Source organism: Acomys minous (assembly GCF_964271855.1).
Source record: "Acomys minous genome assembly, chromosome: 11".
NCBI lineage: Eukaryota > Metazoa > Chordata > Mammalia > Rodentia > Muridae > Acomys > Acomys minous.
In genome coordinates, this window is record NC_140492.1 from 70,639,375 (window position 1) to 70,651,614 (window position 12,240).

General features: G+C 49.7%; 1 protein-coding gene across 1 annotated transcript; it reads right to left on the reverse strand.

Annotated features, from left to right (window-relative positions):
* Positions 1-1,591: 1,591 nt before the first annotated feature.
* On the reverse strand, positions 1,592-12,039 carry EIF2B5 (eukaryotic translation initiation factor 2B subunit epsilon). Its single transcript, XM_084801615.1, has 16 exons — positions 11,793-12,039; positions 10,582-10,706; positions 9,555-9,740; positions 9,295-9,472; positions 9,133-9,213; positions 8,812-8,889; positions 8,044-8,356; positions 6,043-6,188; positions 5,670-5,811; positions 5,430-5,531; positions 4,685-4,792; positions 4,430-4,520; positions 3,744-3,867; positions 3,024-3,149; positions 2,351-2,461; positions 1,592-2,216 (listed from the first exon to the last, which is right to left on the reverse strand). The coding sequence occupies exons 1-16, from the start codon at positions 11,973-11,975 to the stop codon at positions 2,157-2,159; spliced, it is 2,154 nt and encodes a 717-aa protein (XP_084657741.1). The 5' UTR covers positions 11,976-12,039; the 3' UTR covers positions 1,592-2,156.
* Positions 12,040-12,240: the final 201 nt, after the last annotated feature.

Consider the following 12,240-nt stretch of genomic DNA (forward strand, 5'->3'; position numbering starts at 1 on the left):
CCTCCTAGCACTCCTGTTCCACATGCAACTGGCAATCTCTGCTCTGTGTGTGCTCTAACTTTTCCTCCCCTCTAAGCCAACTTAGCGGCACAATTGGTGCCGCCTTCTCTGGTACTCACTCTTAAGTATCCCTTCTTTAAAAGCTGCCACTTCACAGCCGGCCCTTGGTGGCGCACGCTTTTAATCCCAGCACTCGGGAGGCAGAGGAGCTAGCCTGGTCTACAAAGCAAGTCCAGGACAGTTGTCACTTCAAGGCAGAGGCAGGCTGAGTTCAAGTCAGCCTGGTCTACAAAATCAAGTCCAGGACAGCCAGGGCTACACAGGGAAACTCTGTCTCAGAAAACAACAACAACAAAGTTGTCACTTCTGATCTGCGTCACTATCTGGAACAGATCAGAGATCCGCTGTGTGCTCCTCAGGTATTGGGCCCTGTACCTGGCCAGGGTCTCCCATATCCCAGGCTAGCCTGAACTCTTGAACTTCTTACTTTCACTTTCTGAGTGCTAACAAGTGTGTGCCAAGGTTTTGTTTTTATTTTTTTCGAGACAGGGTTTCTCTGTGTACCCTTGGCTGTCCTGGAACTCACTCTGTAGACCAGGCTGGCCTTGAACTCAGGATGGATCCGCCTGCTGCTGCCAAGGTTTGTTGTTTTTCCTTTTCAAAAATGCCTCTGCACCTCAAGTAGAGTTCAGCATCCCTTCTTCAGCGATCCTTTGCACTCCTCTGAAGCAAAGGCACTTGTTTGTGTGCACAGTGTCCTTTGTTAGCGCTGTGGCCTTCACTATAGTTCAGTGTCAGAAGAGAAACATCCTCACTCACTCTGTATGAAGGCAACAAGAGCCTCACAAAAGGAGAGAGTTGAGGTTATGGGGGCTGCACAGCACAGTGGTGAACTCTAGCTGCAAGGTCAGTAGCAAATTCTGACTCTGAGTAACTAGTTACAAGGCCTCTCTGGGCTGTGGGCATGCATCAGAAAATGTACTTTACAGAGCTGGCGGCCAAGGTCAGATGAAATAATGCCTAAGTGTCTAGGAGGGCTCCTGCCATGTCAAACTCTCAGCGTGTAAGTGAGAGCACGCTTACACAAGGCCTTCTGTGTTCTCAGTGCACTCCTGGGGCAGTTCCCACTTCCCCAAGACACAGGCCTGAAGCACACTGAATTCTGGCCCAGAAGATTAAAGAACTTATTATACTCTTTCCAAGTATCTTAGGCGGTTTCCTTACCCCCACCTCGCCAGAGTTTCTCTATGTAGCCTTGGCTGTCCTGGAACTTTTGTAGACCAAGCTGGTCTTCAACTCACAGAGATCTGCTTGCCTCGCCCCCAGGGTACTGGGATTAACCATCCGTGGTGGATTTCCTTATCTTTTTTTGTTGTTGTTGTTTTGAGACAGGGTTTCTCTGTGTAGCCTTAGCTGTCCCGGACTCGCTTTCTAGACCAGACTAGCCTCGAACTCACAGAGATCCGCCTGCCTCTGCCTCCCGAGTGCTGGGATTAAAGGCGTGCGCCACCACGTCCTGGCTGGATTTCCTTATCTTTTAAAACGAATGTGGCCTCGCATCTCTTACAGAACCAGGAAAAGGCCAGAGGAGTGGCAGACGGCTTCATTTATGTTTGCACCATTATCCTTGGGTGGAAGAATGTTCAGACTGGAAAAGGCCACGAAAATAGGTTCTGGCACACCACCCAGGCCCACAGACTCTTCTGTGGAGTAGGCACTTTGGCCCTTCATGTCCCATGAGCCAGGGGAATCAGGTAGCAGAGCACCACCTTGTGGCATCTCCATGTCAGATCACAGACTTTCTTTACTGGCTGAGCAGGCGGAGTTGGAGAAGCCCCACACACCTGTCTTTAATATTAACAAGCACAAACAGCAGAGAGGGCCAGCTGCTCCTCACTGCTCCCCAAGGGAAAGCTGAGGCACAGGCACTTCCTCTTGCCTGCTCCTAACTGCACGGTCTGTCTGGATTTTCTCTAGCGTTTTGTCTCAGTGTAAGCTCCCTCATCCTGACTTCAGTCACGGTGAGAAGTGTCATGGTTGCCAGCAGTAGGAAGAATACTATAGCTTCAACTCGTGTTCCGTTCCGTCTCAGTCTGTAGTGGCCATCCATGCTTCTGTAGCTAGCCAGTAACACACCACAGAGCTGGCAGTCACCATCAGTCATCTTCAGATGACTCCTCTTCTGCCTCTTTTAGCCACTGGATGAACCTCTGCAGCTGGAAAGAAGCAGAGGGGAGAAACATGCATTGCCCCTGTTCTTGCTAGTGGACAGATGGTTCTGACCACCAAGTCCCTACAGTTTAGGATGGAGGGTTAGGGCTCCCAGGGAGCAGAGGACAGCCTAACGTACCTGTCGATTCTTGCGCAGCTGCTGGCCTTTGTCAGTTATGTCTCTTTGGCTGAACCAGCTCAAGATTGTTTCCTCAGCCAAAATCTCCAGCTGGTAGAAAGCCATCAGAACCTACAGAGCCAGCAAAGGGGAGTCTCAGGGCCCCGCCTTCTAGCAGGGACACAGCAGTATAAAGGTCAATGCAGAAGACCTTAGCATCTCTCCCATCATCTGCATCCTTCCACACACCAAATAGCCCCTCCAAAACAGATAAATGAGCAGCCACAGTGGTACCTGCTTGTAATTCCAGCACTTGGGAGATGGAGGCAGGAGGACTGGGAGTCCAAACTGAACTACCCAACAAGTTCAAGGCCAGTTTGGAAAAACACCAAACACCAAATCAGCAGCAGCACCCACCCAAAAGAAAGATGAGCGTGAGCCACTCTTTTCAGTACTGAGACCGGCAGGACTTATGGAGCGCCTGCTGAAAGGCTGGTCAGTGCAGCCTTAGAGAGGAGCAGCAGCCTGGCTCTCACATTGCACCACTCCAGCGGAGAGCATGATACATCCCAGGGACAGATGGTATGGGGGCGAACTCCATGCTAGGCTCAAGTTGACCCCAGCAGTGTGTCTGTGGGGTCATGAAGGCCGTTTCACGGCAAATGCAGGGCAGGAAGCTTGCGATGCCATTCACCTTGGCCATGGAAGTGACAAGCGTCTCATGCTCCAAGAAGAAGTCCTCAATGGCTGCCAGGGCTTCCAAATGGTCAGCTGCACGCTTTATGTATTTCCTAAAAACAGGGCCCCAGGCTTTGAGCAGCTATGGGGGGTGGGAAGGGAGATGTGTGAAAATGTATATATTCCTTGCCATGCCCCGACCTGAACAAGATCAATAATGATGACACGGAGGACACAGGGAGATGAAGAAGGCAGTATGGATCATTTGGGAACTGGTCCATACAAGGTGGGCAAAAGGTGAGATTTCTCAGGGAAGGGGAAAGAGTTGTTTTAGACTGTTTGGTCTTTGAGATGGGATTTTGCTATGTTATCTTGGCTGGTTTCAAAGTCCTGGGCTCCAGTGATTCTTTTCCCACAAGTTCCTGGCAGTTGAACTAAAGACATGTTCCATAATAGCCAATTGCAGTACTATTTCTGAATATCCTGTGGGGGCCTGGAAGCTCTCAATCCTGGAGTCTCAAAGAACATTCAGTATTAAATATCACTGGACTCTGGACTGTTCCTCTAAAAACCAACCACCTTCCAAAGACAAGGAGAAGGGACCCAGTCACAATCCCCCTCCTCCCCCTCCGGGGCAAGACTCCCACCGACTCCTAAACCCTCTTAAGACAAGCACTGCAAAGATGGTCAGCCACCTCTGCACAATCCCTTGCACCTGGCCTCAGTGTTTGCTTACAGGAAGCAGCAGGGCACAGTAGCGGTTTGGGTCAAGCAGGGAATCCATTTGTTGCAGGGGGAACTCCAGGACCACATGGCTCAGGACCTGCATCACTTCCTTTAGGCTGATGTTGTATGCATACCTGTGGGAGATTAGTGTATGCTGTGGTTAATACTGATGGTCCAACTGACAGGGTCTAGAACCACCCTAGTAGATGAATCTCTGTTCATGTGTGAAGTTTCCAAGTGGGCTGAGGTGGGAAGAGCCATCTTAGGTGTGGGTGACACTGTTCTCTGGCTGGGCTCCCAGGCTGAAGAGGAGGAGGAGCTGTGCACCAGCACTGTCTTCTGCCACGGCCCTGCAGATGCCACGTGACCAGCTGCTCCCGCTCCTGCCTCCACCAGCTACATCCTCAACCTGCGAGGCAGAGCCAACCACTCCCTCCTGAGACGCTGCTTCAGGGCTCCGCTGCAGCAGAAGCCACCATTGCAGCACAGGTCACGGCCTCTCCGCTCCAAGACTAGGAGGACGGAGACAGCACCCTGGAGGAGAGGAAAGCTCCAGTGGGTAGATGCTGGTGTTCTCCGTGCTCCAAATACTCCTGGCCTTCTAGCTGGTCTCCTACTGTGGGAAGAAATGCTTGGGAAAGACATCTTCATTCTTGGAACAGCCCAGAGGAGAAAACAGGAAGCCGTTACACTTACTTGAGAGAGTTGATCTCCAGGACTAGATTGTCACAAGAAATATTCTCCTCTCTGCCTCGCTGAAGTGTTCCCAGGACTTCGTTCTGGAATACTAAAGGAAAGAACAAATTCACCATTCCAGAATGCTTTGCTTTAAATCTCTCATTCTGACTTTATACCAAAGCCTTTCCGGGAGGAACTGAGAGGTTGGAAGGCTGAAACAAGCCAAAAATAGACTTTCTCACTTAGTTCACAGCCCTGCTCCCAACCACTAACCTTTGATGTCATCCAATTGAGGGGACCCTGCTCGGCTGTCCAGCTCCTCAGAATCCGCACTTCGCTCACTTTCAGTCTCACTTTCCTCTTCCATGTTGATTGTAAGACCTAAGAACAAACAGAGGAGGAGCCAGTGAGACAGCTTAGTTGGCGGAGGGCTTGACTGGCCGGCTTTGCTCTCTAGCGCACCAGATCAGGTGTTGTATGCATGCCTGAGATATCAGCCCTGAGGCAATGGAGGCAGGAGGATCCGGAAGCTCCAGGCTAGCCCAGGTTATTTCAGGGATGGGAAAGGAGGTCAATGAGATAGCTCAGTATGTAAAGGCATCCACTTGCCTCTACTTCATTTCTTAACACACACACACACACACACACACACACACACACACACACACACACAGAGTTTAAAAATGACCAGAGAAAACCCAGGCACTGACAGTTAACAGTATGTGTCCTGTCAATATAAAGTGAGGATCCAACACTAATAGAATTTCAAGGCATTCAAAGTTCTTAAAAATATCCAGGGCTGGAGAGATGGCTCAGAGGTTAAGAGCACTGTCTGTTCTTCCAAAGGTCCTGAGTTCAATTCCCAGCAACCACATGGTAGATTATAACCATCTGTCATGAGATCGGGTGTGCAGGCATACATGTGGGCAGGATACTTGTATATAATAAATAAATAGATCTTTTAAAAAAATATATATCCAGATGAGGTCAGAGGCAGGCAGGTGTCAGTCTAGCTCACCCCATAGACTCTGCCGTAGCTCCTCCTCCTCCTGCATGTCCCCATCCGCAGCTTTCCAGAGGTATCCCTGGCCTTCAGAGCCAACTTCGGCTGGATTGTAACCTGGAAAAGGCATTGACCTTTTGAAGGCCCAGCAGCAGTAGCAATAGCAGCCGCCGCCGCAGCGGCCTGTCTGGAAGGAAACAGGCTTTTCTACGGGGGAGAGATGCACAGCTGCCCCACACCTGTTGAGCCTCACACCTTTCAGCTTCACTTTCTCCTTTTCTTGGTCAGCCCCGGAGTCATCACTAAACTGGCCATCATCTTCATCTTCCTCTGCATCTGGAGGGTGCAAAGAGATCACCGAGCCCTCAGGCAGGGTGATATCTGGGCCCACAACTACCTAAGAGGAAAAAAGGACCAGCGGCACAGACTTAGTGCATGAAGAACTATATCTTTCCAATCAGAACAATGCTTTTCATTTTTTTCTGGTTTTATGCTAAGCTAAGCAGAAGGTAAAAAAAAACTTGGGCCTTCGTTGCAGGCTTATTTACAGGGGGAAATATGGTTCCTGTTGACTTGGCACAATCACTATTCAATTCAGGGACTGTACAAGGTCTAGATCAGGCCTTACCTGGGAAGTGAGGACACAGTGTGGGTTCAGTGTAACGCGTTCCTTGACCTCAGCTTTGTCACAGAGCAGAGACTGGTATATTTGTGCTCCAGCAGCCACTCGAACTCCCTGCCACAAGTAGGCCTGGTCCAGCACCACATTATCACCTGGCTCAGAATGAGGAGACTTCCAGTCACTCAGGGCTCCACATCCAAAACAGAGTCCTTCACAGAGGACAAGGCTGATTGACATGAGCCCCAGCTCCCGCCCAGCTCTGATACTCAATCTGCCAACATTAGAAACAGCCAGTCCCTTCCCAGGTTAGCCCGAGAGAAAACTGACCATCCTCTATGAAGTTTACAGTGACGTTAACTCACATACGGCTTAGCCTGAGACCCTTCAGGGTTCCTCAGAATGAGCTATAGACCTTATGACAGTCATGTCCACGTCTGCAAGGAGAATCAAATGGCTCCGCCCTCTGTGGAGCACAGCATGCCAACCCTGCTGTTGTCCTTTTAAAGAGCTGGCACTATCACAAGTCTTCAACCAACGTGAGTTGTCAGGAGGAAGACCATAGTTATGAGAGAAAGAACATGGAGAGGCTGAAGAGACGGCTCGGCAGTTAACAGCATTGGCTGCTCTTCCAAAGGACCTGGAATCAATTCCCAGCACCCACATGGCTGTTCGTAACTGTAATTCCAGTTCCAAGGGATATGACACCCTCACATAGACATATGTACTGACAGAACACCAATGTACATAAAATAAGAATAAGCAATTTAAGAAAATATGGAAAACCCACAACCATAACACCCACATTCAGGTCCCAGTACTACCACACACTAGAGGTGACTGGGGCAAGACACCCCAAGAACTAACACATCGCAGAAGCCCTTTGTAAACTGCAATGCTTGCACAGGAGTTATGAGTGCACCTAACTTCAAATATGAACACAGAGGAGGGTCTAGAATGTGAAGAGCCTCTTAAGAGTCATAGGCCAAGGCCGGGCATGGTGGCACACACCTTTAATCCCAGCACTTGGGAGGCAGAGGCAGGCAGATTGCTGTGAGTTTGAGGCCAGCCTGGTCTACAAAGAGAGTCCAGGACAGCCAAGGGTAACACAGAGAGACCTGTCTCAAAAAAAAAAAAAAAGTCATAGGCCAGTGAGGTGTGGTGGCACACTCAGGGAGGCAGAGACAGGAGGACTGCTGTGAGTTTGAGCCAGCCTGGTCTACAGAGCAATTTCCAGAATATCCAGGGTAACACAGAGAAACCCTGTCTCAAAAAAAAAAAAAAAAAAAAAATCAAAGCTGAGCCAGGAGTGGTGATGCATACCTATAATCTCAGCAGAGGCAAGTGGATCGCTCTGAGTTCAAAGGAGCCCAGGACAGCCAAGGTGACACAGAGAAACTGTCTCAAAAAACAAAAACAAAAACAAAGAAAACAAACAAAACATCCAACGCTGGCCTCAAAGCCTCTCTGGCCTTTTTTGTTGAAAACAAGTTTCAAAATATAGTTCCAGGCTGGCCCTAAACTTGTAATCCTCCAGCCTCCATTTGTAAGGATGGGCCAGCACTGGGTGTGGTGGCTCATGCCTTTACTCCCAGCACTTGGGTCTCTGTAAGTTCAAGGCCAGCTGTCTCAAAAAACAATCAAAAAGTCTGAGCCAATAAGCACAAGGACTCTTTCTCTCTCCCCCCCCCCCCCAAGATTTAGTCAATTTAATTTTATGTGTGTGTTTTGCCTCCATTATGTATGTGCATGTTTGGTGCCTGAGGAGGTCAGGAGAGGTCACTGGATTCTCCTGCACTTGAGCTGTGAACTACCATATGCATACTGGGACCCAAAACTGCGTCCTCTGTAAAAGCAACAAGTACTCTTAAAGCACTGAGCCACCTCTCCAGACTTTTGCTAAGGTGTCCTTATTCATAAGGACTGTCCCTGATGTCCTCCCTAGCTTCTGGAGGCTCACTCTAACTCTGTGTCTGTAGTACAGAGGCTGGACTCCCCACCTGTGCTTACCAATGTGGCAATTAGGCCCAATGACACTGTTGGTGATGGAGCAGTTGCTGCCAATGACAGTGCCAGCTCCTAGAAGCACATTTTCCTCCAGGACGCTGCCATGGCCCAGGCTGACTTCAGGCCCTCGGTAGATATTGTGTCGGGAATGAGTGTAATGCTGTGTTGTGCTGTCAGTAAAGTTGACTTCTGGAGTGAGAGGGTAGACCCATCGGCGGATGACGTCAGCACAGACAGCTGAGTACATGTGTAGGTTGGAGACCCGGGCACCATATTCCCTAGTTGTCACATACAAGTGGATCTGGTTTCCCAGGATCTAAATGAAGGGAGAGAGAGAGAGAAAGAGAGAGAGAGAGAGAGAGAGAGAGAGAGAGAGAGATCACCCAATCAAGCAAGACAGGAAGACAGTCCCCAAGCACAACACCTTTCTAAGCCTTTCAGTGCCTCTCACTGATATGTCAAATAGCCCAAGTTTTCTTTTTCTTTTTTTGGTTGTTTTGGTTTTGCGGGACAGGGCTTCTCTGTGTAGCCTTGGCTGTCCTGGACTCACTTTGTAGACCAGGCTGGCTTCGAACTCACAGCGATCCGCCTGCCTCTGCCTCCCCGAGCATTGGGATTACAGGTGTGAGGCACTGCACCCGTCGGCCGGAGTTTTCTTCCCAGCTTTCTAGCTATCTTCCTCCCTTTCAGGGCTCAGTGGAACAGAAAAAGGAACCAGTTACCAGAGCAAGATAAACCATTTCCTCTAGAGGTTTGGACGTCTTTTCTCACCTCCTCGTTCACTAACAGGCCTCGCACAAAATCATCTCGAGTTTGGTAGTCAAAATTATCTGTGAAGAGCTGGGCTACCTGTGGGGGAAAGCAGGGTGTAGTAAGGTTAAGTACTTTCTCAGGAAACAAAGGTAAGTCCCAGAGGGCTATCGATCGTGTAATAATTGGCTATGGAATAAAACCCCAGGTTTGGTTCCCAATATACTGGGAATGAGATGATAGTCCTTCTTTGCTACACAATAAAAAAAGAAAAAAAAAAAAGGGAGAAGCCGCTTATGCTGGCCGTGAAGGGGAGCAGCAACAGAGGCTGGAGGCGCTCACCTGAGGAGAGCAGATGCTGATGTGACAGTCCAGTAAATCGTATCGAATCTCCACTCCATCCCGACTGCCCTGGAACAGGTTCTGTGCGGAGAGGGTGCAAAGGCTTAGACTCATCTCTCTTCTAGTCCACGCCCCCACCTGGATACCCACACACCCACTCACCAGAGGAAAGGAGAAGCGCCGGAGGCCTTGGGTCTTCTGGAAATGCAGCAGCCGGTGTGTGGTTCCATCCACAGCTACCACCACGTTGTCTTCATGGCAGCGTGTGGGGTGGCTCGGGCATGACTCTTTGAAGATCATTGTCATCACAGACACATTTTTTTCTAGCTTCCGCCTCAGCCTATACAAAGAACAGGAGGCACAGGAGTCTTATGACTCTGCTGGTCCCCAAGTCTTGTCCCTGCCATCTTCCCCACCCTGACCTGTGCGCCTCCAGGGCTCGGGTGATATTGATATTTGAGATAACATCTCCATATAGCAGAAGGAAGTCAGAGCGCACCAAGGCCTTGGCATCCACGTCACGGAGGACATCTCCGAGTGATCGGTACAGCTCTGATGTGATTATTCGAACAGTGTTGGGGGATGTAGGATGGCACCACTTGGATTTCCTGTTGGAAAGGCAACGAGAGGAACAGTAAGTCAAGCCAATGACCACAGACCTGACTTTCAACCTCCCTTCAGCATTCATCTTCTCGGTGGCTTTTCTGGGTCCCTGCCAGCGTCCTTGACTTCAAAGAGGCTTATGAACCATAATGAATGGTTTAGGCTTCCAGGGTCATTAGTTTTATGTGTTTGAGAAATAAGACTATTTCCTTTCTATACCTGGACTCCTGTCTTTAAATGCGAGTTTGAATGAGCAAATCTTACTGAAATCTAGGGCATGAAAGTACTTCTGGGAACACATTTTTCATCTCATCTTTTTTTTGTTCTGAAGTCTCTACCAAATTTAAACACGGTGACATGGAAAATGTAATGTGTTAGTCTGTATTCCCCAAATTTCAGGGCTCATTCTTCCAAAATTTTAACAAATATCTGTTAAGAACTTACTGTGGGCTTGAAACTAAGGTGGGCAGTGGGGAGACAAGGGTGAAGCGCTTGTCCTTGTCCTTGGGGGTCAGAACAGACAATATCTGGAAATTCAGTGGGAAAATTAAGATGTCCTTCCAGGAACATAAACACTGGAGCCATCAAAAGAGTGAAATTCATAGGACCAAACTTTATAAGACTCAGAAAAACCACATGCCAGCTTTAATTTTTTTTTGTCACCAAAAAACCTCAAGGCAGAGAGAGAGCTCTGGCAGCTTACTTCAGGAAAAGTGAAGGAAACACCAGACCTCCCGTGAGATCGGAACACAGTTCTTCCCTCCCCACATGTCTTTTCATTGTCATATCCACCCCAAAACAACTGGGAAGAGATGGCGGAAAAGCGGAAATGTTTTGCAGCCTTACAGTAAGTGTTCCTTGATCTGAGCAGCCTTCCAGCAGCAGAAGACAAATGTTTCCTGCACTCCCGTGGCAGTCAGGAATTCCAGAGTATAGTCAATTAGGGCCACATTGGCCAGGGGCAAGAGGACCTATGGGGCAGGGTATGAAAAAGTCTTAGGTTTTCACAGCAGCATGATCCCTTCTATCAGCGTTTCCAGACACTACAGCTTGCTTTTATTCTTTTATTCTAAAGTAAATAGGTTCCTGCTTGTGATATTCATGGAATGCTCTAAGGTTCAGTCTAGATCCTGGGATTTGGGCTCACAAGGCACAGTATCAGACACAGATGTTACAGTAAATCAGTCCTGCAAAGGATAAATGTTGGCCCTACATCATAGATCCAGAACTCTCAGCACTAAGGTTTTCTTCCCATAAAAGTTCCCTTCTACTGCCACTAAGAGTCACCGACAATGAAATACTTGTTGAAAAGGAACAGCCATAAGCCTTAGAATTTTTGTTGTTGTTGTTTTGTTTTTCAAGACAGCGTCTCTCTGTGTAGCCTTGGCTGTCCTAGATTCGCTTTGTAAACCAGGCTGGCCCCGAACTCACAGCGATCCACCTGCCTCTGCCTCCCGAGTGCTGGGATTAAAGGCGTGCGTGCGCCACCATGCCCAGCTGCCTTAGAATTTTTTTTTTTAAGTCACAGACAAATCCCTGTTTGAATGGACTATGCGTTGCTGAATGACCCACCGTCTGCAATCCCAATGGCAATTTCCTATGTCTAGGTAATTCCGAGGCGGATGACAACCCATTCTGTGCCCCTTTCAGTAGGTGGAAGTTAACTAGCCTGTACCAGATCCAGCCTTTTCTCTTTTAGACATAATACCATCGCCTTTTCTGAAACAAGTTCTTTAATTGCCCATCTCTCTTCTGCAAGGTTATAGGCAGCGGAGGGTCCTCTTGCGCTACTAAATCTTCCCTGGGAAGGCTCCTCTCAAACGCTGCTCCTACACGCAGCCCGCTCCATTCCCCCCAAGGCTGGGCGGACAGCCCTGCGGGAACCCAGGTTTGCTAGCCACTCATCCGGTCGGACAGTCATCGGAGTTTCAGTCAGTCCCTCCACCTTCCCCCAGGCAGATAAACCCAGAGCACGCTCCACTAACCAGCCGCGGCGCCAACTTGCAGCCCCCGCCAACCCTCCAGGCCCGCTGGCTGCTCGCGCGCCGGGCGCTCACCCGAGGCTGATCCTTGGAGATGGGGAAGAAACGGCGGTTGAAGCTATCTGCCACCAGAACAGCCTGCAGGGGCGGTGGAGGTTCTTCCTCCGCACCCTGGGTTCCTCCGCCACCCGGGCCGCCGCCGCCGCGTTTATTCGCTCGGCCAGCCGCAGCCCCAGGCACCGCCGCAGTGGCTGCCATCTTCCCTCGCAGCCAGCACTTCCGCAGGGAGGCTGACACGGCACGCAATAGGGGACAAAAAAGAGACTTAGCAGTCAAAACGCGTAGGCGTGCTCGAAGGAAGGGATGCGCATGCGTGTACCAAACAGGGGCGTGGCTAACCGTAGTGGGTCAGTACGTACTGGCCGTACTAGCCGTACTGCGTGGTGCCTGCGCTGCGGAGGGGTGGGAGCAAGCCGAAGTCAGACACTGCCAGGGAGTGCTGTCGGGTTGGGCGAGCTAAGAT